General features: G+C 39.9%; 1 protein-coding gene across 1 annotated transcript; it reads right to left on the reverse strand.

The window, feature by feature from the left end:
- Positions 1 to 220: 220 nt before the first annotated feature.
- Positions 221 to 24272, reverse strand: LOC135467177 (WD repeat-containing protein 64-like). The gene is made up of 32 exons (XM_064744943.1): positions 24116 to 24272; positions 22039 to 22169; positions 21315 to 21420; positions 20355 to 20461; positions 20146 to 20175; positions 19573 to 19683; positions 18878 to 19098; positions 18383 to 18425; positions 18123 to 18220; positions 16874 to 17007; positions 16200 to 16327; positions 15254 to 15338; positions 13831 to 13919; positions 13410 to 13469; positions 13048 to 13171; positions 12297 to 12460; positions 11883 to 12047; positions 10947 to 11071; positions 10410 to 10544; positions 10043 to 10202; positions 9613 to 9694; positions 9308 to 9486; positions 6728 to 6833; positions 6506 to 6567; positions 6214 to 6326; positions 5882 to 5999; positions 4774 to 4865; positions 3752 to 3848; positions 3549 to 3629; positions 3202 to 3309; positions 2899 to 2925; positions 221 to 1938 (listed from the first exon to the last, which is right to left on the reverse strand). Exons 1-32 carry the CDS (start codon positions 24270 to 24272, stop codon positions 1822 to 1824), a joined length of 3555 nt encoding a protein of 1184 aa, XP_064601013.1. The 3' UTR covers positions 221 to 1821.
- Positions 24273 to 27911: the final 3639 nt, after the last annotated feature.

Genomic DNA, 27911 nt, shown 5'->3' on the forward strand with positions numbered 1-27911 from the left:
TTAGCTTCAGTTAATGAAATAATTTATTCTACTTGGAGAAAGGTTTAAGAATATAACCTAACCTGAATCTATGCTCCTGAAGAATAAGTCGCTGCCCTACCACATAGGGATGTATAATATTCTCATATATATATATATATATATATATATATATATATATATATATATATATACTTCCGATGCCCTGCGCGTTCAGCGACGTAAGCGACCATAGGTCATTGACGCCAACAGCAACCAATCAATATAAGGCTTCTAAAGAGCTTTCTTGTCACCGGGAACAGTCAGATGTCTTTCGGAGAAAAGGGGAATTTACCTGCAGCGGAAATAGCTTAGCACGGCAACATGGTCGACACGCCAAGGGAAACGTACCATCGCTTTCCATCAAATGAGTATTTGTTCTGCGGATTAAAGTTCGTCACAGTAAACCTGTACGATAGCAAGGTAACGCTGTCGCATCAGCGCATTGTGCACATAAAGCCGCACATAAAGGACACATCCCTATATTTCTTCTAGCCCAGTTCTATCCAGTGGCCGGTTGTTCAAATGTGTAATAAATGTTAAGCCAGGCTTAAATCTGAATACCAGTCTTGGCCAATGCAAAACTATTGACAATCTAGTGCAGACTAAAGTTAACACCCGCATTAATGGGATATGTAATCGATTCTGATTGGCTGGAGTGAGAAATAGGCAAGTCCAGGCTACGCCAAGCCTAAGCTGAATTTTAGGAATAGAACACTTATCCATGCCTAACCAAGGCTGCACGGGTTAATCCGGTAAACCCTATGTTCACTATCAGCCGATCAGTGTTAATTCTGTATCCCATTCATTAACCGCTGATACACTTTTGGACAGCTGGGCCCAGGGCTCTACCAGTAAAATTTCTCCGACCTTTACAACTGGAACCGGTCTTTATATTTGGTATTCCCTAGGTCATCCAAGTATAGGCCTACATATGTCAAAGCCAGTGTCGCTAAACCATATTTGAACAGTAATTCAGCCGTTTAAGCTTTTGAATCGAACAAGTCGAACTAATGTCCACCATTTTTTGGAGTTTGAACTTTCTCCAAGATCAGACAAGGTACATGCTGGCTGTTCAAAAATTTCTTTCAACTGTTTTGGGTTTTTTTTATTTTTGCTTTCAAGTTATGTTTATCCTTATCACCAGCTTATCTTTCATGGAGCCAGCACATAACTGGCCTGAGGTTCGAGCATGAAACATGGCAGAAGTCAGTTGCACTTTTCGATTCAAAATTCTCAAAGGTTAGATTGTCATTAAAAGAGTGTTCACTGGTGCACGTTTTGGCATCTTTTAAACGCGGATAACTTGTGGTGAATACCAAACATAAGTATAGACTCAAGTTATAAAGTTTTGTGAAATGCTGGGTTAGAAATGACGAAGAGACGGGCTGTACGTACCAAGCTAGTACAGCACGTGTCGATTAGGCTATATTTCTTCCAGCTCCTTCTTCAGCGTTTCAATTCGGAGGTGACACAACACAGTTTTAACTTGTTCTTGAAGAGACAAGTGTTAACTTGCTTTGCGGCGAGTTGTTGGCACTACCGACTTCCTGCCGCTTCACGACTTGTGATTTTCCGTAAGTTACCCACGGCTACGGCTCTGGTCGTGACTGCTGCCTTGCTTCGAGCAGCACCTCTGTGATTTGCTGACACACTCCTTGAATGCGCTGGGGATAGGAAGTGTGTCACATCGTTGTTATCGAAGCTATATGCGTGCGATTTGATTTTAATCAGATTAATATGACACTTCCATCTTTACTCGCATTTCTTATGTCCAATGGGGTGACACTCTGCAACAGCAGATCATCGTCTCCTTGACGACGCCGGTAGGCTTACGCTCCCGGACACAGTGCTCGCGGAGCTGGACATAGCGCTATTCATCCGCCGTGGGGACCTTCTGGCATAACGATTGTAGCCCAGCTAGAATTCAACGGAATGGAGACATCGCGTATTTATTGTAAAGATATACTTATTGGTAATTCATACATTGTGAGATGGGAAGAAAAATGACAAATATTTCAGAATTATAAAGTAACACACGTCACCGGTAAGCTTATAAAGATGCAGATAAATCCAAATAAGACTTAATCATTAATTTTAACGAAACTGTGTAAAATGTATAGTGAGCAAGCAATAATAATGAACCATTTTCTGTGCATAAACTCATTAGTACATAAATGTGCTGAACCTGTTCTAGGATTAGGGCAAGGACTTTGCTTCCTTTTCCCGAACAATGGTGACCAACACTTTCTGAACTGTTCACTGTTCTCTTGTAATGTATGGGTAATACATTACCAGTCAGTCCGCCCACACAGCTTGCATCTCAAAGAACAATGGACTACGCCGTTTAGGCCTAAATTACTTTGGGGAGGTAGGGGTTGGGTGGCGGTAGGGGTGGGGTGGAGATTTGCAGTTGTTAATTTAACTTTTTTACATTACATAACAATACGAGAAACACGTATATTCCACATGAGTATTACTGTGCATGTCAATGTGCCTTGTTACACACGTTAGAATAAGTCAGTACAAACTGTCAGTGCGCATGAGTAGGAAGTTATTGTGCTCAACCTGTACACGGGAAAGTTTTGCGGTGACACTGGGATACAAAATCCCTCGAACGAAGTTAACTGACACAAAATCTGTACAAACCTGGTCAACGTACTTAGCTCTGTAAATATGGACGATGAAAATATGGTAAATAACAAGAATGAATAATTTATAAAAGGGTTTTACATGTCAGATTAATTTTATATGAAAATATCTGTTTTCAACAAATGAGTGACGACGACTTGCTTTCGAATTCGAATGGGTTCATCCCGGCTAGTTTTACATTATGCGTATAGTCATATTTACTTAAAACTGTTCTGGGTATATGCTTACCATTCTTGGAGTCCTTTGTTTGGGAACCTGCGCAACAAAACAAATGTTTTTTTTTCTGTTAGAACACTATGGCATGCAACAAAACACTCATCCTATTGTTTTCAATTTTGTATGAGTTTTAAGAGTAAATAAAAGTTAAGTCAACTAGTCCAGCAGGAGCCGGTCTGAAAATGTCTTTAACACTAAAAATCCAATTATGACGAGTTCTAAATTTACTTCTTGTATTTTAGCATCACAAGATAGTTTTGTTAAAATGATATCCAGAAAGTTAATTGAAATATTCCACGACCAGTCAACACTGACCTTTAGCCCGGTTCCGTTAAACTGTGAAGAGTTCTTCACAAACTCGCTGTCGTCTGACGTCATGGCGTACGTGTAATCTGGTGTGCTGATCTTATCTGGGGTTGTCACCTGAAACAGTGGAAACCAATTTAATGTATAGTCTCTCTTCTTTTTTTCCCAAAATTTTGAATCGAAGAATATAATATCATACTCCAGTATATTTCCACAATACTAAGGCTGAGATTAAAATTATAGAAACAAAAAAAAAGCAGCAAAATCACATTTTGGAAATTCAAAAATTGATTACAATAGTAATATTAAGGTAAAAGGATGGTCTAAATGTGCAATAATTCAGGAAGGCAGCTTACCCTGTACACCGGAAGGGCTCTGAACACCGCCCCCTGCTTCATCTCTCCCGTTGTGAAACTTTCTAAATGATGGTTGTACGCCTGGGGGCAATGAAGATTGCATTTTTATCCTGAATTATTGATGCGTATAAGACGTTTTGAACAAATTATCACCTTTTCATGAATGCATAAAAACGAGAAGTTCTTAAAATCGTGAATTATACCTTCGGTTTGATTAATGCCTCGAAGAACTTTTTATCCTCGGGTTGTTTGTCGGACGTGGAATCCCTGACATAAGCTGAACGACGGAATGGTTTCCATCTGGAATGGGGATTCGATATAAAATGATGAAGTAAATTATACAACGTTAAGAAGAAGATAGGTCAGACAAATTGATGAAGTTACAGTCACAAGTCAATGGGGTAGAAGGTCACACAAAGTCGTAACGATCAGCAGAAGATATGATAGGATTAATTAGATTAAACTTAATTGCCTTTAATACCGACTGTATATAACTTTTTCCACACTTACGAGTGGCATGGTATTAAATCTATGCATGAAGTTACGCATTCGTATAATTACTCTTTTCTCTTTGCAAGTACTTCTGTGCAGAAACAACACATGGCAATGTGATCTGAGGCAAAATAGAGACGACAATCTGGTACTGGTAACTACATGTAGTATGCTTTTATATGTAACCGATGAAAAAGGTCGTTACTTCCACATATAGTGATCATTTTCACCCCAGTTGAAATGTAGCACTTGGCTGCACCTAACTGATGAAGCACGAAAAGGTAGTGATCATTTCTACCTCCAGTTAAAATGTAGCACTTGGGCTGCACCTAACTGATGAAGCGCGGAAATGTATCGATCATTTCACCCCAGTTAGGAGTAGCGCTGTGACTGTACTTAAAGCACGAATAGGTAACGACCATTTGCACCTAAGTTAGGTGTGGCTCAGTGGCTGCACATCACCGGTGAAACGCCAAAATGTAGCCAGCATTTTCACCTCAGTCTGGTGTAGCACTGTGGCTGTACCTAACCGGTGAAGCACGAGAATGAAGCAAACTTTTTCATCTCAAGTCGGTGTAATGCTGTGGCTGCACCGGACCAGTGAAGCACGAAAATGTAGCGACCATTTTCACGTCAGGTAGGTGTAGCACTGTGGCTGCAACTAATCAGTGAAGCACAAAGAGGTAGCGAGCATTTTCACCTCAGTTAGGTGTAGCATTGTGGCTGTACTTACCTAAGCTGGTCAAATATTAAAGGGTACTCCAGCTGATGCACGGCTCGTATCCTCTGTCGAGCACTCATTGATTTCAATGGAGCAAGAGGACCCTAAACATGAAAAGGAGGAATTTCACGATTAAATTATGAAGAATGAAATATATGTATATATTAGGTGAAGTGTAGCAACAACAGTAAAAGGCAATTTGCTGTAGGTTACTGTGACTGCTCAATATGAGGTCTTCCAGAAGTAACAAGTCATGTTTGCCAAAACTGAGGATGGCGTTCCCACCAAATGGATCTATTACGCGGGTCATAATGATTCTCATAATATTATTCTACACTTCCATTAATCTGTACACAGTCACATAATATTCCGCAAAACATGTTATTATACCTCATAAAATGATTCTAGCATTACCAATGGTATTGGTCATGATATTGAGCAAAACATGATGTACGATACCGTGCTCAAGTAAAGCAACATTACGCTCACAAAGTGATATTCCACCTTCACGAGACAAAGCCAACGACTTTGTGCGTTTATTCCACTGCAGTTGTTTGTGTGTTTTTTGTGAAATAGACAAGCTGACAATGCCTTACTCCATTATCGACATACTGGGAAGAATAATCGGTACAATCGGACTGTACACCAACAGCGTGCCCTAGGTACAGCCTTGATGATAATGCTGTGGCATGATAGCGCCTTTCTTTAAATTCATTGAGGGATTACACGCGAAGTAATGGGCAAACTTTAAACAAGTGGTATGCAAGTGTTAACTTTCTTTGGTGGGATAAGACCAAAGGCAATGAAGCGTCCAGTATTATTCCAAAGCATTGATAGACAATGTAGTCTGAGGATTCACCAACTACCAGCGACAGGAACGCCATGAACATATGGACAAACAGAATAAGAAAGTACCACAGAGCAACGAAAGAGTGTGTTACCCATCAATCACAATTGGACAATATTATAATGAAAAAAAAAATGTTTCATTTTTTCTGCCCTGTATATTGACAAATCTATATTGTTGGCACTTTTATGCTGTGATTGACATTTACCACAATTTCAAATCCCATATCTGCCTGAAGCGTATGGGTAAAAGCGTACGCAATCGTTCTATTACCTCTGTGATGTCATAAGGCAGTGTAGGTGTGCTGGACACCTGTCCGCTCACCGGAAAGTTAAAAGGGCGATGTTGACCGAAAAATCCGATAAATCTGCCGCGCTTTCCCCACCAAATTCTGTGAATAAAAGACGTAAATATTCAACACTGAGGTACGCAATGTTAAAAAACTTACGAGTGATTAACAAATAAAACTAACGTCGAATGTCAAAACTCTGCTTTACATTTTTGTTGACCAGGGCAGTTTTTCCTGGCCTTGATACTGCTTGTGAAGCATATTCTTACAGCTAACTGTATTGTTTTACACTGTAACAAATATAAACATGACGTACCTGGTGGATCCGTCTGCTGAACCGGACAAGATTGAGCTCATGGAATCTACGTAGCAAAGGGAGACCACTCTGACCAGGTGTGCTCGCCAGCTAATCAGCTGTTTGATTAGCTCCTGTGCAGACATAAAAATGTTAAAAAGGCTGTTGTTGCAATGTGGGTATAGGCACGCGTTATAGGTAAACCCACAAGTAGCATGTGCATGGATTATTTCTGACACAAAAATATATTGAATTAAAAAACAGACTTTACTCTATACAAATAGAAATCAAGAAGCGATAAAATTTCCCTCACCGCTTCCTCAGATTCCGGATCTTCTAAAAACTTGGCAATATCCCAAAGAGTGAGGTACCCCTCTGGAAAGACAAACATTGCAGAGGATATTGGCTTACATTTTGTCGTAATCATATAAATACCTGCCTAAGCATCGCTAATTTCCGCATATTTCCTTTAGTTTGTAAAAAGCTGATAAAAAAATGGAACTTGAATAAGGACAATACGAAAATTTAGACTTACTATTATCACCCGTCACCATAATGTTGCAGTCTAGATCTGTACACACAGCAGTCACTGCAGACCCCTGGCGGCGAGTCATTGCAGTTACCTCCCTTAGGAGCAGGCCCTGAACAAGGAGAGAAAACATCTTGGAATTAAGTGTTCCATATAAGCATTAACTGATATTATGTATTAAAGTGACTGGCCGCCCAAAAGCTAACAGGATTTTAAAACAAATTCTAGTTGCAAACATTCACTTAATGTACTGTTAAGATATTAAGATATTATTATGGATAATATCTTATTCGTGTCAGATTGACTGGTGTTACTTGAAAGTAATCTGGTTGTCTGATATTACATTGAAAGTGTAATTGTGACTACTTGACTGTACTGAGTATTTCACATAAACCATGATCTGTATAAGAGCAGATCATTACAACAACGTCAACACGAAAAGGGCACAAAATATTAATAAATAACTGTCCTATGCAGCTTACCTGCACCTCTGCTGTTACGTTCAAAAACACTCACACATTACTGAGTGAATATTCAGAGGAACTCTCGTATCGGCGGATCGAGTCTGAGTCAAGCAATCACCACTATGGAACATTATACCAAGAGGCTTTTTTTCTGACACTGAACTGTAAGTCTTCCTACATGTCTTATGCATGTCTAACATTTTATTGTTGACGAAAATGAAATATAAGAAGAGTTTCATGGGGTTATTTTTGATAAAGGTATGTGTTGTCAAATTTCAAATTTCAGTGACCGACTGGCACAGAATTCTGGTATAAAAATGTACTCAATGTTGGTTTAAAACTCATAATTTATGAAACGGGTATATATTGCTGATGCTTCTATGGTTTTTACGTCGGTTAGAAGCCATTTAGATATTTATTTCCGACCGAAATGATTCACGTCACTTCGTCGTGGTTTGTGAAGTCCGCCATGACGTTTAGCATTTCGTATTGGAGGCATTCGAATCAAGGATTTTGACAATGACGAAAACGGCTCATCTGTTATATCGGTATCGTTAGAAAGAGCAGATATTATAGTATCTGTATTCTTCAAATTAATATTTAATATGGCATGGGGAAAATTACGCTATTTTCGCCATATTTGCTTCGCCATCATAGTAAATTATAGGCGGGGCGTGGTAAGAGGCGAACGCCGCTTAATGCAAGTCAGCCAATCAAAATGTCAGATTTTTGGTGATTAGCACCGCTTACTCCGTCTGCACGCTATGAAAGGGTATCGATCAGCATAGAGATTTGCCAGGAATCGGCGATCCTCCCAAGAGGAGCCGATCTTGATTGACACCGGGCGGATCTAGTATATTCAATCTGGCGGGAGATTTGCTCGATCTTGCGAGAGATCAGTAGGCCTAATCTTCAGTATGTTACGCAGGAAGGATTTTAGTGTTATACTGAAGAGACTGTGACTATATGAGTTTAACAGTTACTTCTCTTGAATTCAAATGTACCGAAAGATTACGGTTTGGTAGAAATTCCAGCACATATAACTGTCATAATATTTTTGAATTGCTAAAAAGACTGTTGACCGTCTACAACCTTGTCAACAAGTCACCCACAGTTATTCCCCCTGAAACTCTCGCACAAACAGTATTGCTGATTCTGAAGGAATATTTGGTGACTTGACTGTATATATGTGAATAAATCAATTTCACTGTTTAGTGTTCGACCTGAATAACAAATCTTCGGCCCTTCTATTATGCTGTTCTTGCTGATTCACTGAAACAAGTCGTAAGACTGAGTTTTTCTCCGAGAGTTATACTGGAACAATGAAGACTGGGAATGTGTTTGGTGTTATAAATAAAATAACAGCATTGAATTAACTTTTGGAGTATTGAGAGTAAAACCAGATTTCTGAAGTGGTGTCTCCAAATAACCGAGGTAAATATCGGTCTCATACGCTACCAAAATATAAAACTTTTTACCTCATAGTCGATAGAGATTAACTAGTGATAAACAGAGAGCAGAGCAAAGCCTATTCTTAATCTCTAACGGTCCTAAGACTTGTTTTTAAAAAAATCCGATACAGTACAATGCTGGGGGTGGGATTAACAAAAAGCTTTTAACTTTTTTTCTTGAGAAAAATACCCGATACTCCTGTCATACTGAAGCTGCAACTAGCCGCTCAAAAATTCATAACTGTGATCCGTCCAGATACATGTGCTTGAGCCTTTGGAAACATTAAGCCAATCTTTTTAGCTTTTCATACTTCAGATTTCAAAATCTATGTGCAATATTTATAGTAAAATGGTCTAGTATCTTTGAAAGTATTAACCAAATTGAAATTCATCAGTTAGTTGCTGACGAAAGGAAAGAGAAAATACGGACATGTTTTATTTATTTATTTATTTATTTATTTGATTGGTGTTTTACGCCGTACTCAAGAATATTTCACTTATACGACGGCGGCCAGCATTATGGAGGATGGAAACCGGGCAGAGCCCGGGGGAAACCCACGACCATCCACAGGTTGGTGACAGACCTTCCCGCGTACGGCCGGAGAGAAAGCCAGCATGAGCTGGACATGTTTTAAGATTTCTTTCAAATGACACACTCTTATATACATTACCTCCATTGTCCAGAAACGAATGTAGGCGTCCTGGTGGACAGACACGATAATAGGTTCAAATTTCTCCACGATCATCTTAGCATCGGGATCCACCATGCTTTCTGCATCTACCGCCTGAGTTGTCGCCCCTAAATCCTTCCCGTCGGCCACTGCGACAGGAATGTCTCCAGCCTTGTCAGCTGTAGTGGAATTGAACGCATAAGAATTAAAGTGATACATAGATTGCTGAAAATTTGTTTCAATAGCTGCACCTAGTATACATGGGCCTATATCTAAAAGTTTTTGAAAAGGTCTGTTACACTCACCGTTTTCAGTGCCATCTCCTTTGACCACTTCTTGGCCTTCGTCTTTCGTTATATCTTTTAATACTGAGTCGTCTATTTCAATCTGGATACAATAAAACAAGAAAATAGTTCCCTGTAGAATGACTTATGTCTACGTTTGCTTTCATGATTTTTGTGTATCAGTGACTTCACTGTTCTGTTTTCATATAATCAGTAACACATTACCCTACATGGGGCGTTGGCTTAAAAACGAATGTTTCTGTAACTAGTGTTATTTTCAGCCTGAATGCCTGCCAAATTCTGAAAATATTTCGATATGTATCCGTTACAAAGATTTAATCTGTTCTGGCAAAAAGAACAAATGCACGGTAAGGGATTCCCATTACAGACAGGCCCTACGTTTACTTTTTGCTTGTCGACAAACCGTCTTTTGGATGCAAACAAGGATTACCTCCACTTCGGGCACAGGAGATTGTCCGGTAGGTGGCCGCTGTGAGCGCGTGTGATCCGTTGATGACGACACACCTGACGTCAGCTGGCTTCTCAGTCGTGACTGGTTGTCGTAGTTACCGTCATCCACGAATTCCGCTGAGAGATGTCTTGTTAATGACCTATAATAATAATAAAAAAAAAGGCTAGTCGGAGAATAAAGCAAATGAATACATTCTCTCCTGGAGTCATTCATCGAATTCTTAGCGTGCAGTGTCATTTATATCAGTCTTGTAGCAAACATCTGATACAATTCCATTTACATCAGTTAAACAGATGTGAGATCTGAATCCCTCAGAAAACTGAACGATGTATTTTATTCAACTCACTTGATATACTCGGGATCTAGTTTCCGGACTGTCCGGACGAGCACTCGGACCATGTGTACACGCTTATCTGGTTGTTTGCCCCTGGTGGCGGGCTTCTCCTCGTCAGACTCTGCCTCAGGCTCGGGGATCTCAAACCTTTAACGGAATTAATGTGGGGTCTCTGATAAAACCAGATATAGGTAAAATATAGCCACGATGTCTTATGCGGTAAAGTTGGATCTAGGCGACGAAGCAGGCAATCTTTACATACCAAATGGTAACCATAAAGGACGTTCCTTACAGGTCAATAACCGTAAGGCCAATTTACAAATTAAAAAAGGACAAAAAGGAAGAAATCAAAGACTTTGGCTGCATTATTGTTGATAATAACAAGTGTAATTAAGTAACAGTCAGAAAAGAAAAAGTTTCACCCTTATATTTACAATATATTCCATATCTGGAAAATTAAATACAAAATTGACAAGTTAACTCTGTTTATTAACAGATATTTACAAGAAGTTGTACATTCTGCATTGCAGAGGTGCATGTAGGTCTTACACTTTGTCGACGACGGACTTTTCAATGTTCCACATGACTATGTTACCGTTGTGACAGCCTGTGATCAATACGTTAGGGGAGAGGGCATCAGCGCACGTGACCTCGTGGGATACCAGGATACTCTCCTGTAAACATAGATTATACAGATGATCTAATATGAACTGTACAAGGCTGTTATATCACAAATATAGATTATGTTATTAGCATATGTCGTTCAAATGGTAAACATGAAATATGGTTAAGAACTTATAATTAACACAGATTCGAATGCACATACACAACACACCTTAATCTTTAATACAGAAAGAAAAGGGCTAGGCAAGGTTCCAATGTCAGTGAAAGTCTGCAGAATAGTTCAACTAGAACTTGTCAAGCACCAGGTGATCGTTTTTAATGGGCGATAATTTAGTTTCCTTAAGAAACAAATATCAATTTAACGAAAGACCAATTTGTGCTCTTGAACAGTGGGAATGTCAGTTTTTTCAGACTAATATTTTACAAACAAAGGTTTGATTTTTGCAGTAAAACAATGTAAAGTGATCCCCTTCATTTAACAGCAGCATTTAAGTGAAAGGTAATCTTTAGTGCAGTCTTATGCACTGAAAATTACCCAACATGACTTGCGCAGTACACAAAAACTGAAGGTCACCTATTCAAAATGTACTATAAAAGAACGAAGAAACTTGTTCGTCAAAATTAACCAACCCCAAAAGCACGAAAACTATGTACATGTCTCTTCCCTGATTGTTAATTTTTTTGCATGATTGACGAAGGCGTTGATTTTAATCTACAGCTTATTAATATATGGCCCTCATGACAACGGAGGCCTGAAAGTCACGCCGAAATTAAACCAACATCCCACGTTTAATGACTGGAAGACATGTGCATTAGAACTAACTTGTAAAAAACTACCATAACGCATGTGTAAATTCCAACCTTGCGGAAAATACTGGATAATCTAACGTTCTGTTGACCAATCTCTGGTAAGGGGTGGTTCTTGTTGAATGGGTTAGTGGAGGATGGAGTGGAGGGTTCCTGCGTCCAGTAATATACATCCGAGAACTCCCGTAACACAGGCAAATCGTAGTTATCATTCGAGTCCTAAAAAACCAAAAGCAGTCTGGAGAAGGTGGTCCATATACATGACCTATAAACGTCTAAGCTTTCCTTTGGGACTAATGATCAAGACTCAAGAATTGTTACATGGGGTATTAAGTCAGACAACACGTACCAAGGATCGTCATTTTCACCATTTATGTGCCCGACATTTCCATGTGACATTTAAAATAAGCACTATTAAAAAAAAGACCTTCACATCAGTCATTTTTAGCTGCTTTTTGTTTTGCTCACCAGAATAATCTTGACCCGATTATTCCAGCCAGATACCAGAATGACCCTTTCCACCCCTAACTGAGAATAAATCAGTCCAGTAATGCTGAGGTCTTCGTCCGTGCCCTCTCCAGTCTTCCACTTGATCTCCTGACCGGAACCAAAGTCCCAAACTTTCAGAGAACCTGGATGGAGAGGCATTGGAAACATAGATGGTTAAATGTCACATTCATCAGCAAATGTTCACTTCTTTAGAATAAGACCGAAAAAAAACAATGAAGCGCATTACTGGAGACTAACTGTTTCATCCATTAGTAAATCTGAATGCAACTTCTCAGTAGGTTATAGCGCACGTTATAGCTACACCACAGTCTAGTTAAGGCATCTGTCGACAGCACTTTTCTAAACCACATCTGATTCTGATGCTTGATCCCTTTGCATTGTTTTAAAGTGCAATATAAATATTGCTCGACTGAAAGGTGAAAATGATAATCCACAAGAAGTAAAGTTCTGTACGGCAAGACTTTTGATGCTTAACTGGTCACAATATTTATAATTTGCACATATCAGGTCTTCTAATTAATATTCATATTTATATTTATATAATCTGTTGTAGTTCCAACACACTGAGGGATATCTTGAACAACCCCCCCCCCCCCCCCCCCCCCCGAGTTTTTTCAACGCTTTCTACGAGTATAAAGTACAGGAACGAATACCAATGAAGAGATGCTCTTTTCAATGACTGATTTACTGTAGCACACGTTCCACTTACCATCATAAGCTCCGCTAGCAAGACGATATCCTGACTTATCCAACGCGATGGCGGTCAGCTCAATGTTCGGTCCATGAGCATCAGTTATCTGGTACACCAGTTTACCCGCCTCCATCTCCCAAACCTACACAGATAGTGAGGAATCATTTCATATATTGCTTTAGCGTGTACCAATCAATATGTCCGTAAACTACAAAACTGTCTGCCAGCAAAAAATACATTTATACATATAATAATGTAATAGTCACAGTTTTAAAGAATCTTCGAGGAAAAATCAGGAGTGGTACTTAATTTTGTGTTATGTAATTAATGTGGAGACAGTGAAGTAAGATCTAATTGAAAAATCAACTGGATCAACCTACCTTTATAACTGACTCGGTACAGACTGTGATCACTTGATTTAATTCGGCGTTATACAAAACCTGAAATAAATCCGATATTCCAGTCAATTCTATGTGTTCATTTCGTGTAAAAAACAAAACAAAACAAAAAAAACACCCAGATACACAGTCACAGATTTGATCCAACTCAAGTTCTCGATATGGAGATATGGATATCCAAAATATTAGTATTTCTCAATACAGCAGATGTTGAAAATGAAATGTGACCATGTGTTTTAGACATTAGATTTTTTATTCAAAGTATTGGAACATCACTGCATGTTTGTTTACCTAATACTGATTTAGCCACGGTACTATGGGTCGTTTTCGCTGCTACTATGTAAACATTTACATGAACATTTAAATACAGCCCTAATTGAGAAAAATTATCAAGGTATATGACCTGACTAATGGGTCTGTCGTGAGTATGAGGAACTTGCATCGTGTCCTGGACTGACCGGGTCAGCGGCCAAGCGTCGATCACACTAGAACCTAAATATAAACCCAATCAGAACCGCATTTAAACACAATTATTACACTTTTTTCTTCAGAGATACTGCTTGAAGTCAACATGAAATGAATCTACATTAAAATGTATATAAGAAGAAAACATATAATTCTAAATGAAGGAGTGACTTTCAGAAACGTCCGCGCCTGGATTTCAGCAAATGTCCGCGCCTGGACTTCAGCAATGTCCGCGCCTAGACTTCAGCAATGTCCGCGCCTGGTCTTCAGCAATGTCTACGCCTGGACTTCAGCAAATGTCCGCGCCTGGACTTCAGCAATTTCCGCGCATGGACTTCAGCAGTGTCCACGCCTAGACTTCAGCAATGTCCGCGTCTAGACTTAAGCATAAATCCGCATCTGGACTTCAGCAAATGTCCGCGCCTGGACTTCAGCAAATGTCCGCGCCTGGACTTCAGCAATGTCCGCGTCTGGACTTTAGCAAATATCCGCGCCTGGACTTCAGCAGTTATATGACATATGTGATGACATATATATGTACCTAAATTAACATGTACTTGTATTACTTAAAGGAAAAGACCTTTAAAAAGAAGTAGGCATCACTAAATAGACCACTAAAAACTATGCATAAATATAATTACATTTATTTCTTTTAGATTTTTGTGACAAGAGTTCAAGGCGCTCAAACATTTATGAACTCTAAAGTGGGCTTTATGGACCAGATGTTACTGTCAGAGGTTAGGAACTCTGACGTCACAAGAAGTTTATCCAACTCTAAGCACGACAGTGAATGTTGCAATAACTCTATTTTCCTCTGAGTAAAAGATTACTGAAATAATGTTTCCAAAAATTCCTTCCTTCTGGTGAACATCAGGAAAAAAGGTGATGTGACGTCAGAGTTCCTTGATACCATCAGTATGGCTCATAAAGCCCTTCGTAGTATTCAAGTATTTGGAAGCCTTTCAACACTCTTAAAAAAATCTGAAAAGGCAAATGAAAGTATTTTTGGGCATAGTTTTCAGTTCTCCGTATGATGAACCTTACTTCATATTTTAACTTTCTTTTACTTTGATAAGTTAATGTAAGAATGCAAGAGAGAACTCTCAACAGGCCTTGGACCTTAGGTAAACATGTGTTGCTATTTTAACAATCTGTTTTCTGGTTATTGTGGACCAGAGAGTCTATACCTTAAAGCTGTAACAAGTCTGACCTTACGTAACATCTATCTCATTGTGAACATTCATGTTTTCATGTTGGAAAGGCTTAAACTTGTGAACATTTTATGAACAAAAAAAAAGTATAAAAACGATCGAAGTGCTATTCCTCCTTTCTTTCGATTTGTGCACGTATATATAACTTACCTGTGACTAGCTTTTCATGTTTGTTGTCAAATATCATCGAGTAAATCCTTTTTTCACCTGGTCTTTCTTCGTTATCTGTGAACACCTGATAACAGATTAAGTCAAAAATTACGAACACAACTCTTGTCGAGGTTCATTCCAAAATGATATTGCTTCAAATTTTTTATTTATTTACTTGATTGGTGTTTCATGCCGTACCCAAGAATATTTTACTTATACGACGGTGGTGAGAGGAAACTGGACAGAGCCCAGGGGAAACACACGAAAATCCACAGGTTCATATTTTTTTACGATAACTTTAGCTATTGAAGATTAGTGTTGGCTAAATTTAATCAATACAAGGCAGGATCCACACACTATACGAAACGTGCACTTGAAATAAGTGTCACTTCCAGACTGGTGCATGCCAGTGTGGATGTTAGACGTGTTTACCCGCACACTGATAACCGTCCACTGATAAAAAGTGGACGGAAGAAGTTCACCTGTAGACATGTGAGAGTGTGGATCTGAGAATTGCTTACCTGTACAGTCGTAAGAGGGTGGATGTGAGAAATTCACATGTAGATAAGTGAGAGTGTAGATGTTAAAATGTTTAGCTGTAGAGTAGTAAGAGTGTGGACGTAGATGTGTTTACGTTTGGACTGCCGAGAGTGTGCATGGGCATGAGCAGTGTTTGCCTGCAAACTGGTGAGAGTGTGGAAGTAGAAGTGTTTACGTGCGGACTGGTGAGAGTGTGAACGTGAAGAGTGTATAACTGTAAACTTGTGAGAATGTAAATGTGGAAGTGTTTACCTGTAATCTGGTGAGGACGTGGTCTTAGAAGTGTTTACCTGTAATCTGGTGGGGACGAGGTCTTAGAAGTGTTTACGTGTGGTCTGGTGAGAGTGTGGACGTGAGAAGTGATTGCCTGTAAGCCTGTGAGAGTGTGGACGTAAGAAGTGTTTACCTGTAGACTGGTGAGAGTGTGGATGTCCCAGACTCGTATCACTCGGGCCGTAGACAGACTGATAATGTGCTGGTCTCTCTCATTGCAACAAATATCCACAATTGTGAATAAATGACCCATTAGTTTACCTGAAAGAAAACCCTATGACGTCTTAGCATGACACCAAATTATTAAAAGCTGGAAAATTCACTCATTTGGCTTTAAACAGTTTATTATGAGTAATATCGTCAGTAATTCCTTCCGTCAAACAGGACAGTTAAAGACAGGGTACTCTCGGAAGGCTTTGATCATTCCGGACAAATTTACCTAAGAATGGCCTCGAATGATTAAAAAAAATTCTGTCTTTCGAATTAATATACTAGTGCAACAACCTGCGGATGGTCGTGGGTTTTCCCGGGGCTCTGCCCGGTTTCATCCCGCCATAATACTGGCCGCCGTCGTATAAGTGAAATATTCTTGAGTACGGCGTAAAACAATCAATCAATCAATCAATCAATCAACCAATCAACCAACCAACCAACCAACCAATCAATCAATCAATCAATCAATCAATCAGTCAATATAACTAGTGCATTTCCTATTTGTGACATCAACATTTTTGCATACTTACTTTGCATACGAAAATAAACCGAAGGACGGACATGAGATACTTGTTATGAGGATGAATGTAGTACCTGTAGGTCTTGAAAAGATGTGAGGGTGCCAGAGACGAATAGCTTTGTCCACTCCACCAGTTGCTATGATGTTAGCCCGGGCACAGTAGTCAAACGCATTCACACCTTTAGGGATAGCTACTCCCCTTACTTCCCTGTATCAGTGAAAACATTGTACAAAACTGTAATCCTTTATAAACAACCTGGGAAAACTTGAACTGATGTGTTCACAAAGGAGTCATGGAAATGAGCTGTCATGTCAGCTCTTCGCCTTAATAATTTATAAATATAAGGCTTTGATTTTTGAGGATTCGGGCTTCTGCGGCCTAGGTATTTTAGTGGGAAAATTAAACATTGTTTTACAAGACCCAGTATGACTGCGGCAAATGTTTTAAAAAAACTTTAATTGAAAGAGACAGTTACATGTATAACTATAACCTATTTTTATTTGGAAGACTAGTTGCAAGCCTTGACAAGATTACGCCCTGATCGATGGTGTCGGTCTGTCCTATGATCTTTTGGCTAAAGAATCAACAGGTGTATCTGAAGTATTTATCAGTTTATTTCATTGGGGGGGGGGGGGGTTATTTATTTGATTGTTGCTTAACTTTTTGTTACACATATGACGGTGGTCAGTTTATGGGTGGAGGAAATAGTTTCAGTGCAACCATAGTATGGGTCATGACCTAGACAATTCCCCCCCCCCCCCCCCAATATAACGTAGTCTTAGCGAACCAGTGCAACCATCGTATGGGCCATGACCTAGACACCCCCACCCCCATCCAATATAAGGTGGTCTCAGCGAACCAGTGCAATCATCGTATGGGCTATGACCTAGACCCCCTCCCCCAATATAAGGTGGTCTCAGCGAACCAGTGCAATCATCGTATGGGCCATGACCTAGGTACCTCCTCCCCCTCCAATATAAGGTGGTCTCAGCGAACCAGTGCAATCATCGTATGGGCAATGACCTAGACACCCCCCCCTCCAATATAAGGTGGTCTCAGCGAACCAGTGCAATCATCGTATGGGCCATGACCTAGACACCCCCCTCCCTCCGTCCAATATAAGGTGGTCTCAGCGAACCAGTGCAATTATCATATAGGTCATGACCTAGACAAACACCCCCATATAAGGTCGCATCGCCATCGAGACAACACGTCACCTCGGTGGTCAATGACCTTCACCTCTACAATACTCTGTATTGTAAATGTGGACACTGGTTGCGATTCTGAACTGCACGTTTTCATTAAATATTTATTGAACTTACCCATTGTCGTAAATCCTCTCTATCTCTTCTAATACGAAGGACTGTGAGCTACTGGGAGAGCAGGAAGCGAAGCATCGAAGTTCGGGGAAGTACCTAACCTATACAAGCACATAATAAAGAGACCCAAAATGTCCATTTATATAAAGGTGTTCCTTGATATCAGGAAATGTACCACTTGTTTACAAGAAGCTTTAAAAGAAGCAAAACTACCTGTTTTACTTCCGGTTTACAGAACTAAAGCGAAAGTCAAAATTACCAACCTTAAGCACCCAGTCGTCGTGAAGTTTCCGCCTTCGTATTGGTCTGTAGTCATGAAAAAGAAAAGCATTGACTGCATAAAAATGTTTAAAAACATGGCGCCTTGCTCATCAGCAAAGAGAAGATACATTTTTTTCTCTCAAACCCTCTCCGGCCGTAAGTGGGGCGGTCTTCCAGCGTATGCTCGCGGGTTTCCCCGGGCTTTGCCCGGTTTTCACACACCATAATGTTGGCCGCCGTTGTATTTATATGTGAAATATTCTTGAGTACAGCGTACAGCACCAATCAAATAAATAAATAAAATCAAATATTTCTCAAGCTAATGAAGAAAACACAAAAAAATCTAGTGGTGCTTCCTCCATATAACACATCACGTCTTTTACATAACTCAAACCCTATTATATAAAAAAACCCGTTTTACTGTGTAAAATTTCCTTGCTGTTTATAATTTAATTCGATAATACGAACTCTCTCAAAAACCATCTTGTAATTCTTACGATGTGAGCTTGTGTGGCTCCAGGACTAGGTTGTTGTTGTTGTTCCTTCTGTCGACGCCTTTGGAGTTTTTCATGGTGAGATCTTTGGCGGCTATGGAAAGAACATTGATATATCCCTGGTCGTCCCCGAACATGATAGTGTCCTCGTGGCTCTGGCCTGGGATGGGGATGTACGTCATGCACTGAGGGGAGTGCTCTATAGGCTTGATAGAGAAGATGCTCTGAAAGGCATTCCAAATACAACTGTTTAAGAACAAATCATCAGGTGAACGGTTAGTAGCGTTGTTTTAACGTTTGACTCTCAAGCAATGGTGATATCTTCATTTTCATTTCCGATTACTATGCTAGTTGTGTTTCCTGATTTTGACCATAAACCACTGCCAGGGTTGATGCACCAGACTTGTTTTTCTGTACTTGCTCGTTAAATATTTTTCGCGGTCCCGAAATTACAATTGATAGCCTCCAGTATCAAGCACCTGTTCCATTCACAAAATAAAACTTTGGGTCACCCGAAAGAACAATTATAAGCATGCAGATGAGAGTTTTTCAATACATAAAATAGGTAGACTTGCTTTTTTTTATTATACAACATAAATAAGACATTTCAGACATCGTCACACGAATTGCACAATATTTTCGGAAAAGAGTATAAGTAAGAAGTTACATTAAATGAATTTTCAAGCCCGCGAGCATACCTGGTTTTTACCCTTAGCTCTGTTGTCCCATATCACAATGCTTCTCTCCGTACAGCAAGCGACACGACGTAAAGTAGGCAGGTAATCACAACCCGTGGACCAAGCCGATTCCTGAAAACCCAACATGTTTAGAGTCAACAACACACATGATTGCATTAATGATCAGAAGTAGTCAGGGTTATGATCAAACATAGTCGTGATTCTAATCCGACGTGTTTTTGATTGTGCCAAGTGTTCCAGTCATGGTTACTTTGAATTACAATCATGGTTACTTTGAATTACAATCATGATTACTTTGAATTACAATCATGGTTACTTTGAATTATAATTATGACCAATTTTGATTGTAATCCAAAGCAATCATGATTGTAATCCAAAGTGCTCATTACTTCAATTCAAATTACTGATGTCTGCTTGCTGTCAAAACCTGTCATGCCACACTCAAAATTCATATGATCAAGTATTTTTCACGCAGTATGATAATAAAAGAAAATTGCTGTATTAATGAACGCAACAATAATTCTTGCAAATCATTTCAGCAGAATCAGAAAAGACAGAATATATAAAACTTACGTTGATATCTGTGCAAGCTTGCAGCCGCATCTGAAAAAATAAAGAGATGAAACATTAATGCGGCCAGCGTATTGAGCACTCCGAATGATCCCATTAGCCTATCCTTGACTATGAATCAACAAAAAGTAAAAGGGATATAAAACATGCAACTTTTGCAATTCACATTGCTGTGTTTTTGTAATTTTATGCCCACGTTTGTTTAATCTCACCTTCCCATTCCAAATAGAAAGTCCGCCTTTTTGTGAGACTGTCACGAAGAGATCAACATTGGGTATGTATCGTATACATTGTACTGTGTCCCGCCTTTTTCTGTCACCTGGGGTTAGAAGTTAGTTATGGTTAGGGTGGTTTTGGTTTGGACAAACATTGAACGACGTCATGTACAAACAGAAAATAAACGCAAAGGAACCGATTTAGTGTGAAGTCTATGAATAATTATGGTGTAATAAAATCTCCTGAAAATTCATGCATTTCCTGAAAAAGGGCTAATATCTACACAAAGCATTTCTGTCAACCCACTGACATATGTATCACCCCAGGTTCCAAACATTGCAAAATCACTTTGCATAAACTGACTCCTATTGACATGGCAAGCCGGTTGTCCGCCAGGATTTATATCATAAAGCCTATGGCTCAGAAAGTCTACTTGGCAAATCTACACCCGTATTTTATGTAAAATAAATTTCATGCTTCTTACATGTAGGCGCAGAGTTACGACAATTTATAATATGTTTGGTGATGCTGTAAATCTTTATTATATTATATTTATTTTGTAGTATGTAGGTATGGATGTTTGTTTGCGTGAGGTTTAGCGCCATATTTAAGAGTTTTCTGTCATATGACTACGAGGAATCATTAGGTGGGTGTACATATGCTGTGTCTTCTTGTGGTGCGGCGAGTCCATGCCGTCAAAGTGCTACCGCCACCAGATATAATCCCCCAATCAGTCACCGGGCCAACCAATCCTGTTTCCTTGCTCTAATCTTCAAATGCTGAGCTCCAAGCGAGGCAGCAGCAGGTGCCATTTTTAAAGTCTTTGGTATGACACAGCCCGGGCTTGATCCGGGGGCTCCGGATTTGAAGCGGACCGAAGCGATCAGTAGATTATGAAGGTTTATCATGCAGACATGCCAAACTAATGGTTACAGGGTAAATTATGAGTGTCTCACCAGCTGCCTCTCCCACCCGCCTCCTCTTGGATACGGTGAACACACTGACCTCCTCAGCACTGGTCGGCTCCTCCTCCTCCACCCCCGACTGGAAGTAACCGAACAGCTGCAGCAAGGAATAAAGGGGTGGAAATAACAAGGGAAATAAATCCAGCAATAACCACATATCTGCATCACGGAATCCGGGGTGGAAATGGAAATAACACGGAAAATACACCCAGCAATAAAACCAAATATCTCGGGCAAGGAATCAGGGGTGGAAATAGAAATAACAAGGAAAATGAGATCTGTAATGCGAGTTACAAATCTCGTGTATTTCTTCAGAATTATTGATTAAATTATTGGTTAAATTGATAATTAGGACTTAGGCTTAATCTATTTAGAAATTAGCTAAGTCTGTCCACTTGAAACAGTGAAAATGCTTTCAAATGAAATTGGGAACGCATTGCCAAACAAATGGCACTCAGTCTTAAATCGTAAACTTTTGAAAGCTATTAAGCATCAAATCTACATAAATTTAGCTGAACAAGTGAAAAAGGCAGAGGGAGATTTCAGTATGTCCAAGAACCAAAATTTAGCTTACAAAATACCCATGGAATTAAGTCAACAACTGTTAAGGAGCCGTCAAAAATCAATGTGAAATAATAACAAAAACAGCAAACAAATATCATGAAAGGAAAGCAGACTTCACTGGACATCCAAAGTACTAGTGACTTATGCTTACTTCGCTCCAGTCCACCTTCGCATCTGGGTTAGTTGTGATTTTCCTGTACAGGGCCTTCAGATCTTGGTTTTTGATGTCGGATCCAAACACAGAACGGATAGACTCGCAGAACTGGTCAAACCTCAAGTTTTCTAACAAAACGAAATATTTTACATTTCAATGAGACAGATCGATGCACTTACACGACAGCAATCAAGTTGATGGGTCTCACTACTGTGTAGTCTTTGTCATGAAGTGCGCGTGTGTACAGGTTTACGGGTGTGCATGTAGGTCTATACACATGTATGTATTTAGAATTTCACTTTGTGTGCGTATTGGTAAGTAGGTCTACCTACAGACTAAAGTGCTTTGTCGAGTATCAAAAAAAAAAAAAAATGCGTATGAAAATTAGACAAATATGGCGTTTATTTTTCTCAAGGGACACTGCCTTTTAGTACATAAAACCTACATTTCTCAGCTCTGATCGTACGTGGGAAGGCCTTCAGCAACCTGCGGATGGTCGTGGGTTTTCACCGGTTTCCTCCCACCATAATGATGGCCGCCGTCGTATAAGTGAAATATTCTTGAGTACGGCGTAAATCACCAATCAAATAAATAAATCAAATAAATACATTTCTCAGATCTCTGAAAGGGCTTTAGTGATTGTTCCTTATATGTGGAATAATACTGTACGAAGTTATGAAGGCATGTCATTTTACTCCGTGCCGCCAGTATAAATTAGGCCTACGTGTATTTTCAACGTGCTCTACATCAGTTCAAAAGTATCCGTTTACTACTCCACAAATCACGTGGTCTGTCATGGAGCATTTGGTTCACGTGCCATTGTAGTGTTCCAGTTAATGAAATATTACAGGAAATTGTCCGGTTAAGGACTAGGTTTCCTGGTTGATCGATTTATCGCTATCGTAGAGGGATGTGATTACTTGGTTGAATGAGGTCGATTGCACGTCATCACCTCATCAAAATGACGTAGTACCGTGCTTGGTGTTCCTGCTTTGCTGAAGAACGACTTCATGCGCCTGTAAACGCAACGTGTTTATCAGTCCTTCTCAGTACGATGTAGGTCACGGTGTGAAGGAGGAATAATATAGAAATGGTTATTTGTGTGAAGAAGGAATGATGTAGAAATGGTTATTTTTTGCCAAGGAGGAATAACACAGAAATGGCAATGTGTGTGAAGAAGGAATAATATAGAAAAGGCAATTTCTGCATATGAATAAGGAATAATATAGAAATGTCAAATTGTAATCAAGTATATAAAATTGCTTCAAAAAATAATCTTCTGGGCCCGATTGTTCAAAACTGTTTTATAGGACTGAATGCCAGATTATCCTTTAATCCAAGTATTCAGTGTCTTTCTTCGCCCAAAAATAATTATGTAACAGTGTATTAAATGTGAACTAAATCTATTGCTCTGATACTTTGACTGGACAACTGCATTGGCTGCTGAATTTAGCTAAAATCTTAAATATATAATATGACTTAATACAAGTATTAGCTAGTACACTTTCGAACAACTGGGCAAAGGTATTTGGTCATCGTAATGGGTATTTGAACAATGTGCGATTTTCCAATGCGTAAAGGCGGCTTGCAAGTTATATAATTACTATGACTGCAACACAACATGTATTTAAAATTTTACCCTTCTTAGCCTAGTTTGTAATTTCGTGGCTAGGGGCGTTTATACAGCACGTGATCCAAATCATATCCATTAAGTAGTTCAAGACGAAAGCAATGCTTATACAGATTTCTGTTTGTTTTTATCTTATATATGAAACAATGCTGAAAGTCGACGTTAAACTCTATCTTGAAGTTACAAGTATGAAACTTAGGCCAAGCGGTTCTAGCCTCAAACGTGTCGACCAAATGATGGGGCCATTTCACCACAGGCACAGAACATTCTCATGGGGAATATTTACGGTTGGTGTTATTGATGTTGTCTATGTATAACCATTTTAAATCTGCCACGAGACACTGGCTTTGTGTTTCACCAAATTCCAGAGGTAACACTCAATATTGTATTGATTTAATCCACTTGTCAATACCTTTTCATCTGAAGTTGTATAATTAGTCTCACCTGTAATCAACTGCCGCCGCTCCTCTGGCGTTGCTTCGGTGTCTTGAAATGTGAGAACTTTGATCAAGGCGTGAAATTCTTGAAGTTTCTGTTGAAAAGTGTTCTCAGTGTACGGCCTCTGGAGAGTGGCCCCTCCCCTCTCCGCCACCTCAGTCATGATGGGGGTAGGGACAGAATATATCTGGGGGTTAGATCTGAACGGACACTTCTTTCACACACGCCTGTCCCTGGTTTGTAAACATAGTCACCTGGCCTGTCAAAAAGGTACCTGTGTCAGGTAAACATTCCATTTAGGTAGTCCAGGTAGACCCGTCCAGTTAGACCCGCCCGGTAGTTCCACAAATTAACTGGCAACTTACAAAACGTGTCACGTTTGCTACTGATTTAAGATAAAACCTGAACGACAAGAGGATTATGGTACGAATAGATGCGATATACATAGATCGTAACCCTATACCTTTTGCTAGACTGCCACCTCTGTCAGTTCTGATCGTTCCCAGCAAAAGCGTCACCGGGTTAGACCTCGGGTGTACTCCCCAAAACTGTATACCAATCCTCGCAGTCAGAATCGATATTAAAAACCATTCTTACCCCAAGAGTACTTAACTGCACATCTGACTTAGGGAGCGGATTTGGCGGTGTGTTTGCGCAGGTCCGTCGCATATACGGGTGAGATCTATACCCTACGGTACACACTCCCCTAGCAACTATTGTGCGGTTTAATCCCGATACTGTCGGTATGTAGATTAAAGGCAGTGGGTCTTTCTGCGGACCCAGGGAGACACGGCCGCCTAAAGAAGTACACAGGTAGTCGCCAAAGCCCACCTACCGGTCTGTTTACGGGGGCCCGGCGTTTGGAGATCAATAACAGTCAATACAGCCGTACACTTGTGAGAATTTACGACCCTCAGGCGGCCTTCACGGTCCGTGCTCGGCTGGTCGCAATAATAATGGCACACGCGAAAGAAATTCGGAAGTCAAAGTGTGCTCGGTGCGCACAATGGCATCGCTGTCTCCGACTGGCCTTTTGAGTACAGAACTTCACTAACAGAGGTATATGTATGCCTGTTTGTATCTAGTATTCTAGGAAAATAATACAACCTGGGGATAATCGTGGTTTTCCCCCGCCTGGCTCTGCTCGCGATTCCCTCCCACCATAATGCTTGCCGCCGTCGTATATGTAAAATATTAATATAGAACATAACATATTTTTTCTTAGTTATACGTTTGCCCCAACAGATAACCATGGAGCCTGAAAGCATTGTCTCTTATCCCTAAAGTATATGCAAGCTACCTGATTGTCTGGTTTCTGTGGAGTCATGTATGAACCATAAGGCTACCTAACCGTCCTGGGTTAATATTACGATCTTCAGGTCTCTATTTGTTTGCCCCTCAGGTATTCAGGTAACATAATAATCGTTCCCTCAGTCAGAAGGTTACATCGCTGCAGAGCGATAAGTGTGGGTGTCATTCATTACCGTGACGCTAGGTGAGTGGATCATAAACCCTGGATCCGTTAGGTAAACTAGGCTATCTGTTTGGAAAATCTACACCTGAACGAAAGCCTAGACATTAATAGCATTAAACATACACAAGTGGTACAATATCATAAAGCTGTCTGTATGAGACAAGCCCACGGAGTATATACTGCGTAATTCTTACCCCCCCCCCCCCACCCCCCCCCCCCCCCCCCCCCAACCCCCACCCTCTTAACCATGCGCGAGGCACACGAAGTGCGGTTTTAGTACCGCTTTCGGATTTATTTATTCGATTGAAGTGCTAAAGAATATTTCACTTGTACAACAGCGGCCAGGTTTGTGGTGCGAGGAAAACAGACAGACCCTGGAGGAAACCCACGACCATCCGCAAGTTGCTGTCAGACCTAAATATACATTATATAAATTTAAATGCTTAATAACCGCTTAAATCATGGATTGGCTGAAAATGTATACTGGAGACTGACTTTATATGTACGACGTCCATCAAGGACAAAACTGCAACTGAAGAAGCTCTCACGTCTGAATTTACCGAATGCATAAACATGATACTATAAAGATTTAACATACTAAATATTTGACAAATGTTAAGAAAATTATGCATGGAGACATGGCCCAAACTTTACCATCCTTTCCAGTATCTGCATAGAACACAACGGCGTTATATATGTCAACAGCTTTCAGTCGAGTGAAAGAAATACTCGAAAACAGACATTCGTATACCAGCTGTCAACCCAGATGAACGTTCCAGGTCAGGAATGGCAAGGCCAATTCTTTCACAAATGTTGATCACAAATGTTCTGTAATACATTACTATTTTTAACACAATAGTATGTGTGTATGTTTGTAGACGCTCTCCAGTTTTGCAGGTACTTCGTCAGCGCATCATCGAACACTGGATTCAGCCATACCCGCTTAACGGTTGACCTTGGGGCTCAGTCCTTTTCCCCGTAGCCATCCACAGTGTGAGTATTTACATTTCGAGTTTCTGTAAATTCCCTAAGACGGTATGTTGCTTGTTATTCGAATGGTGTGAATTTCCGTAAACCATACGCCACGTGCCTCACACTGTGATTTTTTTATCCCGTGAATTACCTTCCGTAATGTTGTCATCTGTGTTCATTTAATCACACAGTTCTTCATAAAAACCTATTGGTTATATTTCATACATGTTTAAGTTAAACGTAAGTCAGGAAATAACAGCAGTTATTCTAAATATATAACGGTATACAGGCGGTTGTAATAGACGTCGCGCACAAATTTATAAGCAACAAGGGAAACTACTCGTGCTGACAAAACATGCAGTTGTGTAGTTAACGGTCAACGGGAGACTACTCTTGCATATTATACTTGAGTGTGAATCTCATACATAGTTTTCTAGGTAATTGACGTGCTATTATGTCATTCTCTTATCCTCTGTCACAGCTTTTTTTTCATCATGCACCATTCATGCACTCATCAGTATGTATACACATCTGGAAAACTACTCGCATATATAAATACAGCACGGAACTGTTTTCTGGAGTTTTTGTGTTTCTCTTGGTGACGTGTGAGGAGTCAAGCGGTTAGCTAACTGTTATCTAACTCGTTGAGACACAGTATCACAAGCTGCCAAAAAAACTAAGAAAGTACGAACTTAGGACGGAGTCATGCAAAAAGAAGGAATCAACAGTTTCCAGTGAAGTTGGAAAGAATGAAAGTATGTTCTGGGCGAGTGAGTGAAATCCGTATTCATGTTGTGTGCTAAGGTAGTACACGAGTCGATAATATAATATGTATCTCACATGCGCTTTGACTGCAACTGTTCTTATGCCAATATCCAAAGTGGCGATCTAATTCAACATGATCAGTTTACGTCCCCTAGGCTCCAGGTTAAAAGACGAGCGCCCTTACTTTTCGAAATAATGCACATTTTTTCGCTTGTTAAGTATATTGAAAAGAACATTTCAACAAAATGATTGCAATGCACAGGCCTATACATTATCACTTTTCAAGGGCATATTTTATTACATGATTTAACAAGTACACACAAAGCATGTAACCATGCAGACTTCCGCATTCATGGCCTATTACAGAGGTCATTTTTGATCCATAGTAATCCCATGTAGATGCCTACTACCGTATTGTTGTTGAATTTGCTATTTCCCCAATACACAACGTTATCTAGAGAGGTTTTCATTTCGTGGTAGCGGGCCAACTCATCAAATACTTTCGCTATTAAAGGGAGAGAACTTATGCTCACTATACCAGTAGTGCACGTACCCGTGAAGGTGACATGAGTGCATATTCCATGCGTACCC

Source organism: Liolophura sinensis, chromosome 6, assembly GCF_032854445.1.
Source record: "Liolophura sinensis isolate JHLJ2023 chromosome 6, CUHK_Ljap_v2, whole genome shotgun sequence".
NCBI classification, from domain to species: domain Eukaryota; kingdom Metazoa; phylum Mollusca; class Polyplacophora; order Chitonida; family Chitonidae; genus Liolophura; species Liolophura sinensis.

What these genes read in the sequence shown, in the direction of transcription:
- LOC135467177 (XM_064744943.1), bottom strand. Translation starts at nt 24,272, where the DNA reads ATGACTGAGGTGGCGGAGAGGGGAGGGGCCACTCTCCAGAGGCCGTAC. An exon ending in GTACCGAGTCAGTTATAAAG is followed by an intron (nt 13,172 to 13,409) that starts GTAGGTTGATCC and finishes CTATCTGTGTAG; the next exon opens with GTTTGGGAGATGGAGGCGGG. An exon ending in CTAGATCCCGAGTATATCAA is followed by an intron (nt 10,203 to 10,409) that starts GTGAGTTGAATA and finishes TTATTATTATAG; the next exon opens with GTCATTAACAAGACATCTCT.